The sequence below is a fragment of the Castor canadensis genome, chromosome 9 (genome assembly GCF_047511655.1).
Source record: "Castor canadensis chromosome 9, mCasCan1.hap1v2, whole genome shotgun sequence".
Taxonomy (NCBI): domain Eukaryota; kingdom Metazoa; phylum Chordata; class Mammalia; order Rodentia; family Castoridae; genus Castor; species Castor canadensis.
The window spans coordinates 81,914,838-81,940,146 of NC_133394.1; the positions used below are offsets into that span (position 1 = coordinate 81,914,838).

The 25,309-nt window shown below is 36.1% G+C and overlaps 1 protein-coding gene across 5 annotated transcripts in view; it reads left to right on the plus strand.

Annotated features, from left to right (window-relative positions):
- Window positions 1-21,575, plus strand: part of Klhl8 (kelch like family member 8) — a 56,676-nt gene extending 35,101 nt beyond the window's left edge. For 3 of the 5 annotated variants that reach the window (XM_074041797.1, XM_020184040.2, XM_074041799.1), the window contains exons 3-10: window positions 1,136-1,684; window positions 3,292-3,475; window positions 7,017-7,160; window positions 8,347-8,458; window positions 16,061-16,229; window positions 16,432-16,591; window positions 17,735-17,936; window positions 18,702-21,575. In XM_074041797.1, coding sequence (XP_073897898.1) covers window positions 1,136-1,684; window positions 3,292-3,475; window positions 7,017-7,160; window positions 8,347-8,458; window positions 16,061-16,229; window positions 16,432-16,591; window positions 17,735-17,936; window positions 18,702-18,825 — 1,644 coding nt within the window. In that variant the 3' untranslated portion in view covers window positions 18,826-21,575. The remainder of the gene's footprint in view (window positions 1-1,135; window positions 1,685-3,291; window positions 3,476-7,016; window positions 7,161-8,346; window positions 8,459-16,060; window positions 16,230-16,431; window positions 16,592-17,734; window positions 17,937-18,701) is intronic. The other 2 variants (XM_074041800.1, XM_074041801.1) reach the window with 2 other exon arrangements.
- Window positions 21,576-25,309: the final 3,734 nt, after the last annotated feature.

Sequence of the window (25,309 nt, forward strand, 5' to 3'; positions counted from 1 at the left end):
CAAGACCCTGAATTCAAACCCCAGTACAACAAAAACAAAACAAAACAAAACACACACACACACACACACACACACACACACACACACACACACACAAAACTATAGGGAGAAAAGAAGCTATAGCAAACTATGAAAAGAAAAAATAGCAACTATAAAAGATAAAGTAAATTTCAAATATATATGACAGTTGTCCAGTACTCTAAATGTATCACTTTTTACAAATGAGAAAAAAAAATCCATAGTTCATAGAAGAAAACCAGATAGCACCAAATGTATTAGTCATTTAATCTTCATAAAAGAAACATAAACAGTAGGGTAATATTTTTGTTCACCAAATTAGCAACTATTTCTTAGCAAGTTAACAACTAAAACATGGCACAAATACTGTAAGTAGGTCAGATATGGATAGTTTGACTGTACATAGTCACATCGTACCTATTTTTTTTTTCCCCAGGTGATAGGGTCTCATTACACAGGCCAGGCTGGCCTGGAACTTAAGATCCTCCTGCTGCAGCCGCCTGAGTGCTGGGTGTGTGGCACCATGCCTGGGTGTACCTACCCTTTGAAGCACTGCTTCTATTTATAGTTTATCTGTGGGAAATAGAGAATGTGAATAAAGATTCACTTATCAGTAAGCTTGCTACTGTGTTGTTTATAATGGCACACTGTTGGACGCAATCTAATTTTTCAACAATTAAGGTGGTATGATTTTAATGTTTTAATTTTACTACTTTTATGTGAAATATATTATCTCAAAATAATTTAAATAGAAAATTATAAAAACCTCAGTTGCACTCATAATAAATACTAATAAATATTGATGTCTTTGCTCTGTGCTTTAGTTTTCTGAAGCACAAATCATGGATAGTAATAGTACCTGCTCGTAGGGGTTATTGGATAATGAAAAGTGAGTTAGTATGTGAAAAGCGCTTAAAAGTTCCCAGTGTGTAAGTATCAAGAGATGTTTGCTGTTATTCTCATTAATTCACAAAATGATCCTCACAGATGAGATGACAGAAAATCCTAGTACTACTATGAATTGTCTAGAGTTTTTGTCTTTGTTACAACACATACTTGGTGTTGATCTGAAGCAGATTTTGATAGGAAACTGTCTGTTTTGATTTGTTTTGAACAGGTTGGATCAAAGCTAATCTCTTGTCACAAATTGGTTTTGGCTTGTGTTATTCCCTACTTCAGAGCCATGTTTCTCTCTGAAATGGCTGAAGCCAAGCAAACACTGATTGAGATTAGAGATTTTGATGGTGATGCAATAGAAGACTTGGTGAAGTTTGTCTATTCTTCACGGCTTACTTTGACTGTTGACAACGTCCAGCCTCTCTTATATGCAGCCTGTATTCTGCAGGTTGAACTGGTAGCCAGAGCTTGTTGTGAATACATGAAGTTACATTTTCATCCCTCCAACTGCCTGGCAGTGAGAGCCTTTGCAGAAAGTCATAATCGAATAGACTTAATGGACATGGCAGATCAGTATGCCTGTGAACATTTTACTGAAGTAGTGGAGTGTGAAGACTTTGTAAGTGTGTCACCCCAGCACCTCCATAAGCTTTTGTCCTCCAGTGATTTAAATATTGAGAATGAAAAGCAGGTCTACAGTGCTGCTATCAAGTGGCTTCTTGCCAATCCTCAGCATCACTCCAAATGGTTGGATGAAACACTTGCACAGGTAGGAGTAAAGTAAGATTGTTTGTGGCTGAAATGATATGGAAGCAAACCAACACTTCATTTTTACAGAAATATAACTTATTTGAAGGAGTACAGAAGCCACTAATGTAACAGAATCACAAAATAGCTTTAATTCTTACTTTCCATTCACTTTCTATACTGTTTTAAGGATAAGTCTGAATTTGTCACATGTGAATGATTTTTAACCTGAATATTTAAAATTTTCGTTGAAAGAGTAGTAATGAATATTATATTTATGGTATTAGGAAATGGTTTTAAGGAAACAGCTCTAAAGTAATATAATATATTTCTGTTGTTTTACATTGAATTTCTAAATTTTAGTGAATTATTTTGCTACTGGAAGTAGTTATTCCTAATGCACGTAGATTTATTCTACAAATAACTATAAGACATCACTTTCCATTTTCTTCCCTCACCATAGTTTGATTTTTTTCAACCTCAAAAATGTGTCATTTTTGTTATTACTCTGAATATTTTAAAAATTATAGACTGGGATGACTTGGATAAGGAGGTAATAAATGGGCCCTTTAGGGTCTATGTCTGTCTTTTCCTTTATTTTCTTGATCTCCTTTTTTTTTCTCTACTCTTTCTATCCCCTACCCCACCCCACCCCCGTCTCTTATTTTCCCTCCCTCCTTCCATTTATTACTGAGATGTAAAGTGATGCTACTCACAAGAGAAATAGTCTTACTTGTTTTTTAAATAAATGTTTTCTTAAAACTTTGGGATTGATAAAAAGCACAGATAATTATGCCAATTTTAAAATTTTTATTTCTAATTAAAACATTTCTATTATATTATTGTTGTACTGGGGGTACATTGGTACACATACAAAAGTGCTTACAATAAAGCTTAGTTAAATTCACTCCCTCCATCATAGTCCTTGATCCCCCTTCTCCCTAGTCTTAGCATAATTTCAATAGGTCCAGTTTTTTATTAGCATATAATTATTGTACATGGAGGATACATTGTGACATTTACATACATGTTTACAGTATATTTTTATTAGATTCACCCCTTCCATCCTTCTCCCTCACCCTCTTACCCCCAATTATGTAAATTTTTAATAAAAAATTCTTAATATCAAAAATTTTAATAGCTGTTATTAACAAAATTGCTTGTAATTACGGGTGCTCTCATTTTAAATGTTTACAGGCAGAGGAAGTAAGCCTCTTCAAAGTGCAATTACAATTACAATTGTGGTACTGGAGATTGAACCTCAGGCCTCGGGCATACTAGGCAAAGTGCTCCTTTCCCTTGAACCACGCCTCTAGACATTTTGTTTTGCATTTTGTTTTTGAGATAGTATCTTGCTAACTTTATCATGCTAGCCTTGAACTCATGATCCTCCTGCCTGTCTCCCAGGTGACTAGGATTATAGGGATGCACCCCCCTACTCCTGGCTAGGTTTTGTTTTTGTGGTTTTGGAGATTGAACCCAGGACTTTACACATGCTAGACAAGTGCCTACCAATTGAGCTACACCTTCAGCCCCTAGATAAGTTTGGAAAAGAGAACATTCTGCAGTGAAAATGGTGAACAAACTATTATTATTTAAATTTGATATCACAACTATCCATGATCTTAGGTTCGTCTGCCATTATTGCCAGTTGATTTTCTTATGGGTGTTGTGGCAAAAGAACAGATTGTCAAGCAAAATCTAAAATGTAGAGATTTATTGGATGAAGCAAGAAATTACCACCTTCATTTGAGTAGCAGAGTACCTGACTTTGAGTACTCCGTTCGGACAACTCCAAGGAAGCACACTGCTGGTAATTAAATTACTCATTTTATCAACTCCCCTGGGAGGATCTTTCATTTATTGAGGGTTGTTTATGTGTGCTCAAACTTAACTGTAAGATAATTAGTATCTGATTGCTTTAAGGTAATGATTTACAAATAAGTTTATATATATTCATAATTCTCACTGTACACAATTTAATTTTACCAACAGGGTGGGGTTTCTTTTTTGTTGTTGTTGTTTTGAGGCAGGGTCTCATTATACAGCCCAGGCTGCCCTCAAAGTCACGATCTACCTGCCTCAGCCTCCCAAGTGGGATTACAGGTATGTACCACCATTCTTGGCTCTAGGAAACCAGTCTCTTCCTTTGAGGTGTCCTCTGATTCTTCTAGGCAGAATTAGCTTCTCTGTTAGGGCCATTAGAGTCCTCTGAACTTTTTCTATGTTGCAGTGTAATCTATTTATTTGACATGTCCTGAGTTAGGTTTGTTTCCCCAGTGCCAAGCATGGGGCTTGACACATACTATACATTTAGATATTTGGTTTGCATCTTACCAAATCAAAAGAAAGGCAGGAAACATAGCAAACATGTCTATAATGAACCATATTAAACTATTAAAATCTGAAGTGTTTATGTTTCAGGACGCATGAGCTTTACCTTGATTTTCCACAGTTTTTAGTCTTTTTATTTATAGTTTTTATATTTATAACAAACAAATTAGCGCCTGCTTAGCAAGTGTGAAGCCCTGAGTTCAAACTCAAGCAACACACACACACACATATACAAAAGTGTAATAACATATTTGAGAGATGACAGAATGTCCAATTCTGAAAGAGGAACTCTGAATGGAGACTTCTTGTATGATTACTGCTAACTAGTATACAATTATCAAATAATGAGCTCTGTGGAATAGCTAACAACAAAAGGCAGTAGTTTTTTGTGAATAGAGTAGAATTATATGTAGGTAATATAAAGTCTGAAAGTCATACACCTGCCTGTGTGTTAGGTTAACATGAAAAGAGCTATTACCAATTCTCCTTTCTATATGTTAATCTAAACAATTTGGTGGGGTATAGAGGTTTTTTTTTTCTTTTTTGTTAATACTGGGGTTTGAACTCAGAGCTTCACACTTGCCAGGCAAGCACTCTATGAGCCCTTAAAGTTTTATTTTTAATTGTGAATCATGTATCATAAATTCAAGGTATTTGATGAAATTATTCAAATCCATCTTTTTTGTTTGTTTGTTTCATGCTGGATTTCAAACCCAGGACTTGTGTGTGTTAGGCAAGAACTCTTCAAATCCAGATTTGAGTTCAACATCTCAGCATCCGTGTGGTCTCACATGATTATATGAACTTTGTGTAGTAGATTTTAACAAAGCTTTCAACCCTCATTATGCGAGTCCCGTTTTATGATGAGAAGGCCAAAAATTAAAAAGTATGCCAAGACCACGCAGAAAAATAGCAGAGAAAGGATTTGCATCCTGATATTTATACTTTCCATTCATTTATTGATGAACAGTTTGACTACATTTGTGTGTGTGTGTGTGTGTGTGTGTGTGTGTGTGTGTGTGTACACATATGTACTGGTGGTTGAACCCAGGGCCTTGAGTATGCTAGGCAAATGCTTTTACCACTTGAGCTATGTCCCCAGTGTGCCCATTTCTAATTTTGTATTTGAGATAAGGCCTCGCTAACTTTGAACTCATGATCCTGAGTAGTTGGGATTACAAGTATCTACCACCATGCCCAGCTTGACTACATGACCTTTAAGGTCTTTTCCAACTTTAAATTTCTCTGACTTAAAGTATTGAATTAGTTGGAAAAGAGCACAAGCAGTTAAATTCATTCATTATGCAATCATTCAGCAAACATTAGGAGCTTACCATGTGGCAAGATCTGGAATAGGTATTAGAAATGTCTATAGAGAGACATAGACAGCCCTGTTTGCGGAGAATTTGCAGTCTGCTCCAGGGAAATAAACATTTGAAAAAATAAATACAATAAAGTATTATGCGTGCATTGATACCACAAAGTACAAAAATACTTTGCCTTGAAAGTTATTTTTGCCTTGAAATGGTTAGGAAAGGTTTAGAGAACTGCAGCCTTGGTTTTGAATAGTAAATAGTTGTTCTTCTGGATGCTCCTTAGGGGAAAAGAGGTTCAGTCCATTTCACTTTCCTTGAATGCCTCATACATTCTAGGCACTGTGCTAGTCCCTCTTAGTGCATAACTGCGTAATGAATAGTCTTAACCTTGTTTAGACTCTGGTGACAATTGTCACGTAATAGATCATTTCAATAGTGTGTTAAGTGAATGATAGTTACCAAAAGTGCTGGAGGAATACCAAGAATGAGCACTGTGAGCGCTGTATGTATGTTGCAGGAGATTAGGTAGACCCCAGAGGGACTTCATGCTGTGCTAAGGCTTTCCTTTGTGTGTGTGTGTGTGTGTGTGTGTGTGTGTGTGTGTGTGTGTGTGTTTGTGTGTATGTATGATGCTGGGGATCAAACCCACAGCTTCATGAATGCTAGGCAAGCACTGTGCCACTGAGCCACATCCCCAGATCTAAGGTTTTACCTTCAAGGCACTGAATGCTTTTTTTTGATGGAACGTCACCATTTACTTGGGAACATGTTAGAAATACAAATTCTTCTTATGATTTTGGGGGGATTTTGGCAGCACTGGGGTTTGAATTCAGGGTCTCATGCTTGCTAGGCAGGCACTCTTACCACTTGAGCCACTCCACTAGCCCTCACTAAAGTTTTCTAGTAGAAAGCTATTGAAAGAACCGTTTCATTAGATTATTCTGTTGATAATCTAAGTGATAAGAAAAGAGAGATCTTGCAGTACTGTAATTGAGTAATAGCTGATGAGGGCCTGAACTAAGACAGCAGCAGAGGCAATAGAAAGGACGGGTTAGGACACTGCAGGGAAGGAAGAGGGTGTTTAGGTAGGCGAGGAGGAGGGGAGATCCTTTTGAACATACTGGGTGCCTGTGGGACATCAAGTGGCAATGTGACTTAAAAATGTGGGTTGGAAAATACTGTGGTACAGACAGAATTTAAAAGAAAAGGATGAACTTTTCCTGTGAAAGCATAAAGTATGTGAGAAATAAGCTGAGGATGGAACATGGAAGGCAGAAGGTAAAACAATGTTTGGAGACACAGGAAACTTTGATATGATAGCTATCAAGAGAATAAGGAATTTCCAAAACAAAATGCAAGTAGATCAACATAGCAGATGTTGCATTTGTGTTAAAATTAGAAATAAGTTAATTTAGAAGTTGATTGAATGTCCTTAGCAAGAGCAATTTTGCTCTGGAAGTGAGGATATAAAACATGGAATGAGATGTTAGAAGAGATGGCTGATGTATCATATTCTTTGAAAAACACAAATAAAGGGAGAAAAAGTAAATAGATTTCTAGTGACATCACATTGAATGTTACTCAAATAATGCTTTTTTTTTACCATTACTAAAAATTTTGACTTCTAAATATTCTTCCATACTAATTTTTTAAAAAGCTTCAGAAGCTGTGATTTTGATCTCTATCTTGTGGCTTTACCTTTAGGTGTGCTGTTTTGTGTAGGTGGTCGAGGTGGATCTGGTGACCCCTTTCGCAGTATCGAATGCTATTCTATCAACAGAAACAGTTGGTTCTTTGGACCAGAGATGAATAGTCGAAGGCGACATGTGGGCGTAATCTCTGTGGAAGGTGGGTCTGCTAGTGCCTAAAATCATACCACATGATCACAGTGCTCTTTTAAATACTTGAACTGTGAGGTTTCTTTGTTCATCTAAGAAAATTGCAGAATTGTAAAAAAATTAATATATCAATAAAAATATTTAGGTTGTGATTATTTACTTACTTTGTGCTCACAGATGCTAATTGTATAACCTGTTTCATATAAGTATATAAATATGGAGATAAGTAGCAAGGAAAAGTTAAAGTAGCAATGATGAGTTAAAATTTTGTCAGACCTGGTGGTGCAAGCCTGTTATCCCAGCACCCAGGAGGCAGAGACAGGAGAAACTGTGGAGTTCAAGCCAGCATGGTATACACAGAGACCCTGTCTCAAAACACCAAGAACTGGGGCTATAACTCAGTAGTAGAGCACTTACCTAGCATGCCCAAGGCCCTCAGTTTGATCCCCAGCCCTGCAAAAATAAAGAAATAAATAAATGAAATAAATAAATAAAATAACTCTTTTAAGTTTATATTTGAAAAAAATCAAAGTAAGGAAAGATGTTTATTGAACTCAAATTACAAGTATGGATCTTTTTTCTATACCAAATTATTATTATTACTGAAATGAGATTTCTAACTCATTACCAAAAATGAGTAAATTTCAGAAACATGGATAGATTATTAGAAAACTTTTAAAATCCACTTTCCTGATTATATAAGTATACCAAATGCTTTTTTAGGAAAATATAAAAATATTTTTAATAAAAATTTAAAGTCATCTGCAACCTAAGCACCTAAAAATAAGCACAGTTAACATTTGCTTAACTATAATCATATTATTATTATTACCATTATTTGTTTAGCTGTTATCCTATTCTCTCTGTGTATTTTTTTGTTTCATTTAGAAAAAGTTTGATCATACTGTGTTGTATAATTTTTTTGAAAGCATGATTGGTGATTTCATCTACTATGTAATAAAAAGTTAGGAAACCCAGGAGAGTGGTGTTTGAAAGCATTTAAATACTTTCATACAGAACAGCATGTTTAGTGAAAGCTTACATTGGCCTTTACTTGACTACTGAAGTGACATTGATAATTTCGATGTTGCAGTATTGCAAATTAATTTGTTATGACATTCTAATATTTATAAATAGATTATAGTGTTAGTAGTTCATTTATTTGGAATCACATGAAATACTTCTTTATTTGACAGGTAAAGTGTATGCAGTAGGTGGCCATGATGGAAATGAACACTTAGGTAGCATGGAGATGTTTGATCCTCTCACTAACAAATGGATGATGAGGGCATCAATGAACACAAAGAGGTAGATCAGCATGGAAATGTCTTTTGAATTGATGGTCTTAATATTGAAAGGTCTTGCTTTTAAGTTTTTTCTATTTTTAGAAACTGCCTTCTCAAGCACATTTTGTTAAGGCATCTAAAAAGATGCTTTGTATAACATTTTGTGTTTTTAAGCATGGAATCACATTTTAGCATACTGTTGGGTTAGTTACAGTTTTCACTTGTATTTGAGCATTTTTGTAAGTCTCTGTTTGAAACAGTTTTAGATGGCTTTTCAGAAAAGTTGCAGAAATTGTAGAGTTTCTGTGTACCAGTGTTTCTTAGGTAAAGATGATTTTGTCCCCCTTTGTGGGGGGATTGAGTGTCTGGAGAGCTTACAATGCATAGGACAGCCCCTACAGCAAAGAACTGTCTGACCCCAAATGCTGTGGTGCCATGGTAAGAGAGTATACCTTGCTCTATAGCTTTCACCCAACTTCCTCTATGTTAACATCTTACATACAGCCATAGCACAGTGATTGAAATTAGCATTGATACAATACCATTAATTAACCTATAGACCATAGTCACCTTCTGTCATATATTCTTAGGCTTGTAATGGATTTTTCTTGTCTGATTGGTATTTTGTCTTTTCCTGCTCTTGGTGGAAATGTCTGTATGTCTCCCTATTAAATATGAGAGCAACTTTAGATTGAAAGCACATGTTTTATTTTTTTATCATGTTAAGAAAATAACCCTCATGTTCTGTTTTCTTTACTGATTTTATGTGAGCATTCATATTTTAAATTCTCATCTATAACAGAGTATATGTTGGTAAATAGATCTCTCTAAAGGGGAGATTTTTAGTTACGTAAGTCAGTACTCTAGCTTGGTCAATAATTTTTCTGGCAGTACTAGGGATTGAACTCAGGGCCTCATGCTTGCTACGCAAGAGCTCTACCACACGAGCCGACCCTCAGTCCTTTTTGTTTTTCAGGTAGGATCTCAAGTTCTTCCATAGGTTGGCCTTCAACAGTGGTCCTCCCATCTCTGCCTCCTGCATAGCTGGGACTGCAGTCATCACATCATTAGTGACAGGCCTTGGATTTGATCCCCCTAGCACTGCAAAAAAAAAAAAGTTGTTTTAAAGCTAACTGTACATGGGAGTACATTGGGAGTGCATTGCCATCTAATTTCCTATTCCAGCTTAATTTAACAATGTGTTTTTAACTGAGTTTTCTTCACATATTAAAATATGAAGGATTAGATAGAAATCAGAAGAGAGCTGTGCTGAAGAGATATTTTTGCTCCCCTTTTTTTCTCATGAGAAAGAATCTTAGGGGAAAAACCTAGTACTAAAAAAAGGGTATTATCTTTCACAACCTACTACTTTAATAGGGCTTGCTTCATACTAAGTGGTAACTACAAATAGTTTGAATTTGAATGTATGGAGTAAAATGAGGGAGGAAAACCCAAAGTATGTTTTTACTCTTATTTCCTTGACTCTTTGTCATGCTCTGTGATTCAGTTTTTAGCAGAGAATTGAGTGAAACTTTTCTATCAAAGTAACAGTTGAATTTCTTTAATCTTGTGAAATCTTGAGCATTTACAATAGGCATCCAACTATATAAAAATAATAGAGCTGCAGTTGGTCACATCATTTGCTTATAATTTATATTCCCCCAAATCATCTTTTTGGCATGTATTTCAACATAATTTTCACATGTAACATACCTGGCTTCCTCTTTCACCTTTCCACTTAAGTGTATACTGCTGTTTGTTGAAGCAGTTTTTATTGCAGCCCATCATCCCAACAAAGCATGTGTGTGTTGATTTGCTTGCCCAACAATAAAAGCTAAATTCCCATGCAAGACGTAGCAAGTGGTGAAGATATGACTACAATGTCCCTGCTTCTGTAAACCTGATTAGTGGACTAATAAAGACATACTTAAGGGCAATAATGTTATTTAGCACAGGGTAAGTAAAGGGTGCTAGAGAAGTGGAGAAGATCTTAACCAAGCTTTGTTTAACTTCAGATCTGAAAATTTAACCTGATTAAGTGATTGTAGGTGAGGTTAATGGTGGTGATTGGGGAGAGAGATGATGAGCCTTTAAAAAAGGGGAGGTAGTCTGGTATAGGATACATACCTGTAATCTTATTACTCAGGAAGCTGATGCTTAAAGTTCAAAGTCAGCCTGGGCTACATAATGAGACCCTGTCCAAAAAGGCAATAAAGAGTTCGGGGTACAGTGGCTTATACCTATAATTCCAACTACCTGGGAGGTGTAGATTGGGAGTATTGTGGTTGAAGCCAGCCTGGGCAGAAAGTTAGTAAGACCCCTTTCTCAAAACAAATAAGCCAGGTATAGTGGTGCATATCCCCATTACATGGGGAGGCATAGGTAGGAAAATCATGGTCTGATGCCGGCCTTGGGCAAAAAAAAAAGCAATGCTTTACCAGAAAAATGAACTAAAGCAAAAAGGGCTGGGGTTGTAGCTTAAGTGGTAGAGCACCAACCTAGCATGTGGGAAGCCCTTATTAAAAACTCCAGTACTTTAGGCAAGAAGAAGGAATAAAAGGAATACAAATAGGTAAAGAAACTGTCAAAATATCCCTATTTGCAGACAACATGATCCTATACCTTAAAGACCCAAAAAACTCTACTCAGAAGCTTCTAGACATCATCAATAGCTATAGCAAGGTAGCAGGATATAAAATCAACATAGAAAAATCATTAGCATTTCTATACACTAACAATGAGCAAACTGAAAAAGAATGTATGAAAACAATTCCATTTACAATAGCCTCAAAAAAAATCAAATACCTAGGTGTAAACCTAACAAAAGATGTGAAAGACCTCTACAAGGAAAACTATACACTTTTGAAGAAAGAGATTGAGGAAGACTACAGAAAGTGGAGAGATCTCCCATGCTCATGGATTGGTAGAATCAACATAGTAAAAATGTCGATACTCCCAAAAGTAATCTACATGTTTAATGCAATTCCCATCAAAATTCCAATGACAGTCATTAAAGAGATTGAAAAATCTACTGTTAAATTTATATGGAAACACAAGAGGCCACGAATAGCCAAGGCAATACTCAGTCAAAAGAACAATGCAGGAGGTATCACAATACCTGACTTCAAACTATATTACAAAGCAATAACAATAAAAACAGCATGGTACTGGCACAAAAACAGACATGAAGACCAGTGGAACAGAATAGAGGACCCAGATATGAAGCCACACAACTATAACCAACTTATCTTTGACAAAGGAGCTAAAAATATACGATGGAGAAATAGCAGCCTCTTCAACAAAAACTGCTGGGAAAACTGGTTAGCAGTCTGCAAAAAACTGAAACTAGATCCATGTATATCACCCTATACCAATATTAACTCAAAATGGATCAAGGATCTTAATATCAGACCCCAAACTCTAAAGTTGATACAGGAAAGAGTAGGAAATACTCTGGAGTTAGTAGGTATAGGTAAGAACTTTCTCAATGAAACCCCAGCGGCACAGCAACTAAGAGATAGCATAGATAAATGGGACCTCATAAAACTAAAAAGCTTCTGTTCATCAAAAGAAATGGTCTCTAAACTGAAGAGAACACCCACAGAGTGGGAGAAAATATTTGCCAACTATACATCAGACAAATTACTGATAACCAGAATATACAGGGAACTTAAAAAACTAAATTCTCCCAAAACTAATGAACCAATAAAGAAATGGGCAAGTGAACTAAACAGAACTTTCTCAAATGAAGAAATTCAAATGGCCAGAAAACGCATGAAAAAATGCTCACCATCTCTAGCAATAAAGGAAATGCAAATTAAAACCACTCTAAGATTCCACCTCACCCCTGTTAGAATAGCCATCATCAGCAACACCACCAACAACAGATGTTGGCGAGGATGTGGGGAAAAAGGAACCCTCTTACACTGTTGGTGGGAATGTAGACTAGTACAACCACTCTGGAAAAAAATTTGGAGGCTACTTAAAAAGCTGGACATCGATCTACCATTTGATCCAGCAATACCACTCTTGGGGATATACCCAAAAGACTGTGACACAGGTTACTCCAGAGGCACCTGTACACCCATGTTTATTGCGGCACTATTCACAATAGCCAAGTTATGGAAACAGCCAAGATGCCCCAGCACTGACGAATGGATTAAGAAAATGTGGTATCTATACATAATGGAATTTTATGCAGCCATGAAGAAGAATGAAATGTTATCATTTGCTGGTAAATGGATGGAATTGGAGAACATCATTCTGAGTGAGGTTAGCCTGGCCCAAAAGACCAAAAATCGTATGTTCTCCCTCATATGTGGACATTAGATCAAGGGCAAACACAACAAGGGGATTGGAATATGAGCACATGATAAAAGCGAGAGCACACAAGGAAGGGGTGAGGATAGGTAAGACATCTAAAAAACTAGCTAGCATTTATTGCCCTTAACGCAGAGAAACTAAAGCAGATACCTTAAAGCAACTGAGGCCAATAGGAAAAGGGGAACAGGTACTAGAGAAAAGCTTAGATCAAAAAGAATTAACCTAGAAGGCAACACCCATGCACAGGAAATCAATGTGAGTCAATGCCCTGTATAGCTATCCTTATCTCAACCAGCAAAAACCCTTGTTCCTTCCTATTATTGCTTATACTCTCTCTACAACAAAATTAGAAATAAGGGCAAAATAGTTTCTGCTGGGTATTGGTGGGGGAGAGGGAGGGGGCGGAGTGGGTGGTAAGGGAGGGGGTGGGGGCAGGGGGAGAAATGAACCAAGCCTTGTATGCACATATGAATAATAAAATAAAAATTAAAAAAAAATCCAGTACTGCCAACCCCCCCCCAAAAAAAACACCCCAGGTTTGCCAAGAATATTTTTGTCTGCTGGAATTGGTGGGGGGGTAGATACATGTATGCATGTTTGTTTTTCTTCATATGTATTGAAGGGGAATGACAAGATTAGATTTCTGCTTTAGAGGTTCTCTGCCTACAAAATGGAGGAGGAATTTAAGAAAAAGTGAAGTAAAAACAGTGTGGCAGACCAAAAAGGACTTTTAGCCAGGCGCCAGTGGCTCACGCCTGTAATCCTAGCTACTCGGGAGGCAGATCAGGAGGATCGTGGTTCAAAGCCAGCCCTGGGCAAACAGTTCACAAGACCCAAATTGAAAATACCCAACACAAAACAGGGTTGGTGGAGTACTCAAGTGGTAGAGTGCTTGCCTAACAAGCTTGAGGACTTGAGTTCAAACCCCAGTACTGCCAAAAATAGGAGGAGCTGAAATAGTTTGCTCTAGAAATAATGGTGGTTTGGAGCAAAATGGTAGAAATTGAGATGCAGAATAAAGGGACATATTAGAGAGGTAGTTTAGACATGCACAATCAATAAGACTTTATAATCAGATATGGGTGGTGGGAAGAACAAGAAGGTAGAAGTAAAGATGACTGCTTTAGTTTCTGGCTTCAACAATGAATTGAAAGTGGTGCTGTTTTTCTGAATTAGGAAAACCAGATGAATAGCATAAAAGTTTTGTCTTATGGTGAGGGCATATTAATTTTCTATTGCTGTACAACAAATTACCACAAAGGTGGAATCTTAAAACAACACACATTTATTAGCTCAGAATTCAGAAGTCCTGCAGGCTTGCTTAGGTTTTCTACTTAGGGTCTTCCCAGACAAGAATTGAGGTATTGGCTGAGCTAGGAGATGACCTGGAGGCTTTGGGGAAGAAGTCACTGCCAAGGTTATTCAGGTTATTGATAGAATTCAGTTCCTGCAGTTATAGGACTGAGTTTCTCAATTTTATTGGCAGTTGGCTGGGAACACACTCTCAGGTCCTTTTTAGGTGTTCCCCGTCATCTTCAGACAAAAACCAGCATGCTGAAACCAGCTTGCTGACTCCATGTTGGAGGAACCTCTCTGCTTTAAAGAGGTTGTGATTAGACTATCCCCACCCAGGTAGTCTTTTTTTTTGCCATATAATGTAGCATTATCTTGGAGGTAACACCAGGGAATGACAGTCATGGAGGCATCTTAAAATTCTGTCTCCCACATGGACATGGATAGTGGGTTTCATTTCAGATTAAAGTTAAGAGCCAGTAAGCCAGATCGGAGGTAGAAAGTGAATATATGTGTATTTGAGAAATAAATTCAGGAAGGAGTGCAGTGCTTATGGAGAGGGATTATGGAGTGCTGTGAGGCCTTAGGACAGAGCCTTTAAGAACTCTGTAAGTTAATGGTAAAGAAATTACTGATAAAGGAAAGTGAGAAGCACCAGCCAGAGATATAGAAGAACGGAAATGTGTGATGTCAGGAAAATCAAGAGAAGAGAGTTTTGCCAAGTAGGAAATGTCACCTGGTCCTTTGGCTTGTGGAGGAGGGAGAATTATTAGGCATACTTTCTTTACTTCTCCTCTGATCTAACACATTCATGTCCTAGAGAGCCCACGCACATGTTCATGCAGAACTGAAAGTTTTTATAACCACCACATTTTCTATGTCATAGCTTTATTCCCCAGAGGAAAGAGATTAAGGAGACTGAAAATGAATGTTAATGTTACTCCTAATTCTTTCTTAGGACAATCTCTAGTAAACATAGAGTTAGAATCTCTAGAATACCCACATGCTCCAGTACCGATTGGGCATTGCTGTTCTGAAAATTTGAAATTGAGTATGCTCTAATGCAGATATTCTAAAATCCAAAATCTGATAAACTTCTGGTCTCAGAACATTTCAAACAAGGGATATTCAACCTGTAAAAATACATAGCACCAAATAGGGGCCAGGCATTGTTGTAAGTACTTTACCTATTTTAATTCAATAACAGCTTTGCCTCAGATGAAGAAACAAGGTAGTTGGGATTTATATGGTACATTACTTGGCATCCAAATTAGTGACAGATAATAGTTTTAGAAGGGTTTAATTTTTGATTGTTATAATATGTTCTTCAAGAAACTGAGATAATTATTTTCTGATCATGATGGTAATCAATTAGCTTTTAATTGGGGCTAAGTCTCTTCCTTTCAAAGAAAAATAAAGCAATAGAGTAGGAATTAGCCACTGCTTGTAAAATGATTATTCTTTTGTATGGTGACAACAAAATGAGCTATGCAATTACATGAATTCAGAAATGAGATTGGCTTTTGACCTACAGAGCGAACTATTCTCTGTCAACCTGTTAATCTCTCAGTTATGTAACTGCATGTTTGCTAATTGAGTATTTTGGACCTCTTTGTCGTATTCTGTTGTTCTGCTTTATTATTTGATCCAAGTTTAGGGCTGGAGGTATAGTTCAGTGGTTGAGTTAGTAATGAGCATGTACAAGGCCCTGAGTTCAGTCACCAACACCAGCTCCCCACACCCTCCACCCAAAAAAACAAGAAAGAAAAACTTGAGCTGAGTTTTAAGTTGCCTGTGTAGGCTGCTTTAAAGGGATTCTTCACCTAACGTTGCATAGTTTGGTAACACTTTAGCCATCTGTTCAGAGGCTTTGATAAATCTAAAAATAATGGAGACAAACCATACTCTGAAGATTACCGTGATAAATGACTTGACTTAATCATTTTCTTTGCTACTTTTTTCCTGGAAACAAACTCAGGTGCTAAAGTATTTTTTGTTGTTTTTGCAGGCGAGGAATTGCCTTGGCCTCCTTAGGAGGCCCAATTTATGCAATTGGAGGGTTGGATGACAATACTTGCTTCAATGACGTGGAGAGATATGACATAGAATCCAATCAGTGGAGTACAGTGGCACCAATGAATACTCCCCGGGGAGGAGTTGGCTCTGTGGCTCTAGTGGTAAGTTATACAGCAATCTGCCCTTTGGATGGCATTGCATCACATCTATAGTCAAATAAGGGAAGGTCTGAAATATTACATATATATATCATATTATTTCATGAAATGTTGCCTTCTTTCATATTCTGGCCTACTATTAGGACCATATCTAAATCAACTCAAAATCTAATGTCATTTATTTTGCTTATTTTTCTCCATTTAGAGCCATGTTTATGCAGTAGGTGGCAATGATGGAGTGGCTTCTTTATCTAGTGTGGAGAGGTATGATCCACATCTGGATAAGTGGATAGAAGTTAAAGAAATGGGCCAACGAAGAGCAGGCAATGGAGTTAGCGAGCTTCATGGTTGTTTGTATGTTGTTGGTAAGTGGATGGTGACAAATGTCATTAAACAACTTAACAAATAATGAATATCATTTAATCTTTTGCACAATTAGTCCTGAGATGTACTTTTAAATCCTTAAGGTTGACATTAATGGTTTTTTATTCTTTCATGTTTAGTTTGAACTCTCTATTATCATAGTTGTAATACAATGATCTGTGATTTGTCAAAATCGATCAGATTATGCACATAAAATTGATGAATTTTATTTCAGTTGACTTAATAAAATTAAGCCCATTAGAGAAGTTTCACTTGATTTTTTTTTATTGACCTTGTTTTTAAAGAAACATCATAGTATGAATATTTCCTATTTTCAGGAAAATAGGCTGAATCCCCAAAGAGACCTGTTATTCATTTAGACTTAGAAGAGTATAAAAAAGACAGCATTGTTAAAGTAACTCTGTATATATCCCTCAGGAATATATTAAATAAACTGTTAGAATGATCTACAGAAAAAGACTGTCACCACCTAGACTGTGGAAGGAAAAGTGTGAATTTGGCAAAGATTGGTGAGAATTCAGTTGTTGTCCACTATCTGTTATCATGCTAGCAATAATAGTATTAAAGGAAACAATTGGAAACCTGAACTTATATCTGGATGAGCCGTTTGATTTAGTGTGGTGTATTCCCTTCTCAAGTCTTCTTACTATTAAAAGTACAGCACACAGAGATGCAATCTCAGCCTTAACTTACTCCTGAGAAGCCAAAGACAAATTGTGAATGATTGCTTTTTCTTCTTTTTTCTAAATGACCTGCTTAGCTATAGGGACTCCACTTTTTTCCACTCTAAGTTTTGGGGGTTTTTGGCCATACTGGGGTTTGAACTCAGGGTTTCACGCTTGCTAGGCAGGTGCACCACTGCTTGAGCTACTCTGCCAGCCGCCTCCCCCCCTTTAATCCTAGCATGGAGGTTAAATACCAATTAAATTAAGCGGGATTGTACAAATGTCTAATAGTACTTGGTGGTGGTGATAGATAGCGTTAGATGAATTTTTCTTCCTAATTTTCTCTAAACCATTCTAAAATAGGTTTAAAAGTTCAGGTGGTAGAAGCTATTGAATTGAGATTTAGTCATCTGTTTCCCATAACATATAATTCTATTTTTAAAATATTTCTTTATATAGGTGGTTTTGATGATAATTCTCCTCTGAGTTCAGTTGAGCGGTATGACCCTCGAAGCAACAAGTGGGATTATGTGGCGTCACTCACCACTCCCAGGGGTGGAGTAGGGATCGCAACAGTGATGGGCAAAATCTTTGCAGTTGGTGGTCATAATGGCAATGCATACTTAAATACGGTGGAAGCATTTGATCCCGTGCTGAACAGGTAAGCAGCGCGTTTTCTCTATGCCTTAATGGTATCTTCCAGGAACAGAGTAATCCTCCATTACCCTTGGGATCTGTCCCAGTACACCTTGCTGCCCACCAGCAGATACCTGAAACTACATATAATAACAAACCATATAGATACTGTGTTTGTTCCTGTATATACATATTTATGATACAATTTAATTTATAAATTAGGCACAGTAAGAGATTAATAATAATAATAAAATAGAACAATAATAACAGTATACTGTAATAAAATTGCCATTATCACTAGGCTTCTGCTTTGGGATTATTATTAAGTAAAATAAAGGTTATTTGAACAAAAGCCCTGGTATACCACCAGTCAGTATGATAACTGAGATGGCTACTAAGTAAATGACTAATGGGTGAGTAGTATGGAATGGATATACTGGACAGAGGTCTGATTCATGTCCCAGGGAAGGACAGAATGGAAGAATGTAATACTTCATCATACTGCTTAGCATAGTGTACAATTTAATACCTATGAATTGTTTGTTTCTATAATTTTCTATTTAATATTTTTGGACTATGGTATACTGCAGGTAAATGAAACTATGAAAAATGAAATCTTAGATAATGTTTGTAGTTGTTAATATAAAACTTTGGAATATTTTTATCTCCCTTTGGAAGCTTTTCTTTTAAAACCAGTCTCATAATTAGGAGTTTCTGTCATTGATTGATATTTTAAGTAAATTATGCTTTGTTTTAAGATAACGTTTTTTTCTCCTATGCTTTTTTTCAGATGGGAGCTTGTTGGATCTGTGTCTCACTGCAGAGCTGGAGCAGGTGTAGCTGTGTGTGCTTGTTTAACTAGCCAAATTCGAGACGTAGGTCATGGATCCAGTAATGTGGTTGACTGTATGTGATTTGAGTTCCAGCCACAAATAATTTAGTCATATCTGATAGGCAAGAAAGACAACAAACATTTTGATATGACCTTTTTTGAATTGTAACTATAACTAGAGTCCTATTTAAATGTTGACTGCTATATTGTGAGTAAATAAAACTTGTGGAATGGTAGCTGAAGAGTTCTTAGTCATAAAGGTAAGTTTGGCACTTTTGCCTTAGCAAATAAATGAGTAGGGAAAGACAGTAACTTGAAAACCACACCTACTCTGAAAATTATTTTAAAGTAGTGCTCAAACTTTGAAATCTCTGTTTATTTGGATGACTAAAAATGTGATTTGTTGAGTTTTACATTTTCTTTTGCTTAAGAAAGTGGATTTTTTCCTAGAGGGGAGATTAGAACCTGTTCATCAATATAAAGGCATAAGAGACCTGCTCCTTTTGAAGATCATTCTATGTGGTGCTGATGAGTTTATGCATTGCTTTGATTCTAGGTGTTGATTTTCAATTACTTAGATATTTGCAGAAGTAGAAAAAAATGGTTTTGTCTTTCTGAGTGCTACTTGGTTGGATTTGTGAATGCTTATAGGAGAAAAATCTGCCCTTAATTTCAGTTACAACTGCTAGCACACCAAAAGACTCAGCTATACTAATTCCATCTGAACAAGTCTACAGGTTTTTTGTTTTTGTATCTCATGCAAAAAGTGAGCCAGAGAAAATCTCATGAAGGCTTTAGATGTAATAATATTCTAATGACCAGTTGAGAGACCTTAAGGAATGGTGGAGATTATATGGCTCCCTAATGAGGGGACTCTGAAAACACTTTTTCTTCTTTGACTTAATTGTTTGATTTTGAACCCAGGACCTATTGTTTTCCTTTTTTATTATTTGCCCCCATCCTGGTTTTTCTAATTGTATGGATCTGGATTTATTTATTATCAGAAAATGAATGCATTTTTACAAAAACCCTTTATAGACAGTAGTTTATTGATTAGTTTAAATCTATCAGTAACCAATAGAACAGGTTGTTGGTAAAAATAGAGAAGGGATTGAAATTACAGTTTTACTCATTATATTTAATACCTTCCAGTATGTTTATTGAAATTTCATTGAAAATACTTCTACAAGTTAATTTGAAGCTGGGATATTAATAAACCTACTGATATAATAGCTTTTCATTGTTTTAACTAGCATTATAAAATAGACTATTCATTATATGTATGTATTTTTATGAATATTTATTAAGAACATTAAAACATTCTACTTTATATTTAAGCCTTCCTTCTAGGCCTTCCTAAATTTTCCTTTAGTTATATATTAGAATTTATTGTAGTTTACTGCTGATAGGTTATCTCATTCACAAGGAAAGTGGCAGTGAAAGATACTTTCCCCATCCATTTAGCCCTGAAGTTCACTGGCTCATTAAATTAGATCCTGGACTTGTCAGTATGGGACAGAATGCCCCATCCCAAAAGGTAATGCCTATTGGACATACCAAACCTAAGGGATAAAAAACAAGAGAGCTAAAGCTAGCAGATAAACATCTTTCATGCAGCATATTTAAAGGTTTCCAAATTAAGCTGTTTTTCTACTATCAGCTTGTGGGCAAGTTCATAAGCCATTGCTGGATCTGAACCAGGGTCCTCTAGTGTAACTGTAGCCCCCAAAACATTAACTGTGTAACATTTTCTGGACTGGCTACAACTGGCTGGATATGGAGATTCAGTCTCAAAGTCTGGCTTTAACTGTCTGTTTCTCATATCTGATGGAGTTCTTGTATTATACTGCTTGATACTGGTATGCATGTTATATTTTATTTTCAGGGGTGAAGATCTTGTTTCCTATGATTTTTTTTTTCCCTTAACATATTTCTGCCTCTGTTATGTGTATAGCTTGGTGTATTCCAGTTACAATTGTTATGATACAGTGGTCATCTAACATATTAAGTTAATACCCTTGCTGCCTGGTTTAAATATGAAATACTGTAAAAGAAGTAAAGTGAAATAAAGGGAACATACAGCTGTCTGTCCCATATGTATCAGCAGTCAGATTATAGTCTTGAAGGACTTGACAACAGCAGGAAAAAATAAGTAGCAGAATCAATATGCAGGCTCTTTATTGGACCAAAACATATTCAGATGTGAAATGAGGATCAGATTGAAGAATGATGCCATTGAAAGATGAGTATACTCATAGTAATGAGGAGATGAAATATTTAAAGACAACTTCTTTATTGTGAGGCCTCACTTCAACCTCAGATGCTAATGGTACCTACCAAAAAGTGGTGTAAAATAGTGATAAAATACTGACATTATAGATGGGAAAAAAAAGTGAAAATTTATGTATTCTTTTTTTTTCCTCCTGAGATACAGTTCTGATTCTGTTGCCCAGGCTGGCCTTGTATTCTTAGGCTCAAGAGATCCTCAGCTTCCCTCTAAAGCTGGGACTCCAGACATACCACTGCTTCATATATTATCTTCAAAAAATACTTTTAGGTGATTCTCCCATTTAGTCAGTAAGGCCACTGTTTACTGTATTGCACTGCCACTTTTAAAACAAATTATTTGACATTGGTTTTGACTAATTTCACTCTATTCTTATGTAACCAATTGATTATTTTGTAAATGTTTGAACAAATTTGTATTCCCTTGAAGGACTATTAGTTATTCTTTTAATTTCCTAAAAACTTTGAACTTGTAATATTGTTAAATCCCTAGATAAGAGATTGTTGAAGTTGCATAACTACTTTTATAAATGGTAAAATTGAAAATTTTTTGCTGTTTTTTTCTCTGACTTACTGATAAAGTGAAAATGCATTTAGGATCTAATTCATGTTTTTTCAGTTAAGAGTATTACTGGACTCACACCTGTAATCCAGCTACTTGGGAGGTAGAGATAGTCCCATACAAAAAAGTTAGTAAGTCCCTATCTCAAAGAACAAGACGGATGTGTTGAGGCACTTTTGTAATTCCAGCTATGAGGGAGGCATAGGTAAGGAGAATTGAAGTCCAAGACCAGTGTCAGGCAGAAGTTCAAGACCCTATCTGAAAAATAACTACAGCAAAAATGGTTTGGAGACATGGTTCAAGTGGTAGAGAACTTGCCTACCATACTTCCTGAATTCAAACCCCAGTATATCCAAGGGAAAAAAAGAATATTTCTGCAGGTTCTTATATCAGACTTAAAAAAGAAATCATTGCTAGGATGTCATTGGCTATGTATCTTTTTCTACTTCATGTGAAATTAGAAGTGGTGTCAAAATTTCTCTGTACTGTTTTCTTAAAGCCATTGATACACACTTGCATTAAGATGAATGTTGTCCTAAGTAGTAACCTTACACAGTTGTAGTTTTCTTTTCTTTTTTTTTTTTTCGAAGCACTGTTATGAGTGCTAAAAACTTTTCTGAAACTTATCTTTGAGCAAAATAGCCATTTGTAAGTCACTCAAAAGAGTTAGTCTCATCATAGCCATATATTAATTTTAACTAAAATCATTACTGGATTATGGACCTTCATCAGTCACAGCTTAAAATATTTCATAGCTATTTCCATGGTAAAATATGTACTCAAAGAATTAAAATTTTTTCCTCCACTGGCAAAATGTTTTCAAAAGTAAACAGTTCCAATGAAAGATTTTTAAAATCTTTCTAAGCAATAGTACCATAAGTGAAAGAATGTATAAATACTCTGTGAGAGTAAACTTATTTAAATGCAAAATTTTGGGGTTTCTTTTGGGTTTCACATATTGCTGAACCATCCTACTACTGCAGAGCATAGAAACAAAAAAAATCATTCCTAGTGAAACATGTTCAGTGGTCCACACAGTGGTGACATTTTCAGCTTGATATGGTAATGTGATAATGATCTTGATCCAGCATGTGTGTCAACTCATTCAGCTCCTCACAGACATAGCTTGGTGCTCTTCCAACAATAAGGCACAATTCTCTCACTGGAATTGTATCTGATTGTATTACCAGATTTCATCCACCATTGGAGCATAGTACAATTTTGCTTTTTCTTTCTTTTTTTCTAAATTTCTTTCTTTTTTTCTGCTGGGGATTGAACCTAGATCCTTGTTTACTTTTGTTTCTTGACCAGGAATTGTTTAGTTCTCAAAGTCTTTTGAGAAGATGTGAGGAAAGAAATCAGTGCCTTCATGTAATCAACAGGTCACTTCCATTGTGGATGATGCTAAACTGTATCTACATGAAGACAACTCTTTAGAATATAAGGAGTTTGGACTGAGGACATGACTCAAGTGGTAGAGCACTTGCCTATCAAGCACAAGGCCCTGAGTTCATTCTCCAGTGCTGCCAAGTGAATACCACAAGTAAATAAATAAATCAGAACATAAGGAGGTTTTGGGTTTGTGTGTGTTTGTATGTGCCTGTACTGCGGATGAAACTCAACACCTTGTACATACTAAGCACTAGCTTTAACCCTGCACTAAGGGTATATAGTAAGCTACATCCTCAACCACAGTTGGTTCCCCCGCCCCTCTTTTTGTGGTATTGGAGAGCAACCCAGGACCTCCTGATGTAGCTACCACTGAGCTACATCCCCAACCCTCACAAATTTTTGAAATTTCGTTAATAGTCTTGAGGGATATTAACTATCATTACTTAAATAGCAGTTAACTTATAGTAATATATTTAGTCCTTACGGTAATTCTGCATTTTGCAAGGTGTGATGTTGCACACCTGTAATCTCAGCTACTCAGAAGGTAGAGGCAGGGGAATCGAGAGTTTGAGGCCAGCCCAGGCAAAAGGTAGCACAATCCTGTGTTGAAGACACAAACAGAAGGACCTGGGGCATAGTTTAAGTGGTAGAGTGCTTGCCTAGCCTATGTGAGGCTCTGGGTTAAATACCCAGTACCTGAAATAAAAATAAAGAAAATTCTTCATTTAGCTTAAAAAAGTAGGTTCAAAGATATTTAGATTTTTCAAGATCCACAACTAATCAGTGGTTTGCCAATACTCTTTGTGACTAAAAACCTCAATTCTTAATACCTACATTCACAAGGTAATATGCATACATCTAGTAAGTAATATACATACATTTTCATAGTCTCTTTAACAGTATGAAAGTATTTCAGATCATTCTATATGTAATATTTGATGCTTACATAAAAATTTGTGCAACATGGAAGTTATGAATTATAATAAAATACAAGTACCTACATACCCACTAGCTAATTAAAAACTAATCCAGTTCTGTTAATATTGACCCTACTGCTGTGTTCCTTCTCAATTCCAACTCCTGGCCTACCTTCCTCCCCACAGGTAGCTGCTGTCTTGAATCTTTCATTTGTTTGCTTTTTTTTGTTTTCATAAATGTCCCTAAGTCATACATTGTTTACTTTTTGTAGTATCATACTGTGTGTAAACATATGTGTAGTAAGCCCACCTTATCCACAGTTTTGACTAAGTGTAGCACAAAAATTTAATTTTAGAAAAATCAAAATGTCCCACACACATTCTGCAGCTCAGTGGATGCAGAGAAGCTCTCAACCAGTCTGTTATTGTCGGTTGTGTTTAAATCATTATGTGATCTGTTGAGTGTTTCCCTGCTCTTCATTTTGTGAAAATATTCCTCCCAAAAAGCAAATTGTGCCCCAGAAGAAGCATAATGTGCTTCATTTAAATGATAAATGAAAATTTTACATTCTTTCAGAGGCAGCATGTCTTTAGTGAAAGTTGGGTGGTGATGTAAGAAAAATGAATCGGGCATCACAGTATTCGAGATAAAGAGCATAAAATAAGGTCCAGCTTTTGGTGAGCAGTATTAATGTAGCCCGCTCCATGTGGTTTCAAGTTACTGATGCTTAGGCTGTATGTGGTGTAGGGAAGTGAGTAACTTTACAGCACTGAACTGCATCCTGAGCATTGATGGGCTTTCCTGAATCATTTGCTGGCAAATATCAAGGGTCTACTATAATTTGACTTTTTCATTCAACAATCTGATTGTTACAATTTATGTCGTTGGGAGCAGTTTTCCCTTTTTTTTGAGTTTACAAACAATACTGAAACAAACATTCATAGACATTTTCTTGGTGAGCATTTCCAAAAGTCCTTCAGAATTTGTACCTAGAAGCAAAGTTGTTTTTTTTTAAGATGTGTGCCTGATCAGTTTTATACACCTTTTATAACATAATGCCAAGTTGTTTTCCAAAAACATAAATACCATTGTGTAGATGATAACTTGACCATTATATAATTTTGTCATTCACTTGCTGTTGTTAAGACCTAATTTTTACCAGTATGATAGGTGTAAAATGAGCTTGTTATGGCTTTAGTTTGCACTTTCCTAATTATTAATAAGTTGAATATGTTTTCATGTTCAGTCATTTCTACTTCTTCTGTGAAATACTTATCCATCTCTTTTACCCATTATTCTATTTTTTCTTTTTACTTAAGAATTCTCCATAATATTCATGATAATGATCTTTGTTGCCACTTTCTGTTGTCATTTCACTGTCTTCTTACAGTTTGTGGCTTATCTTTTC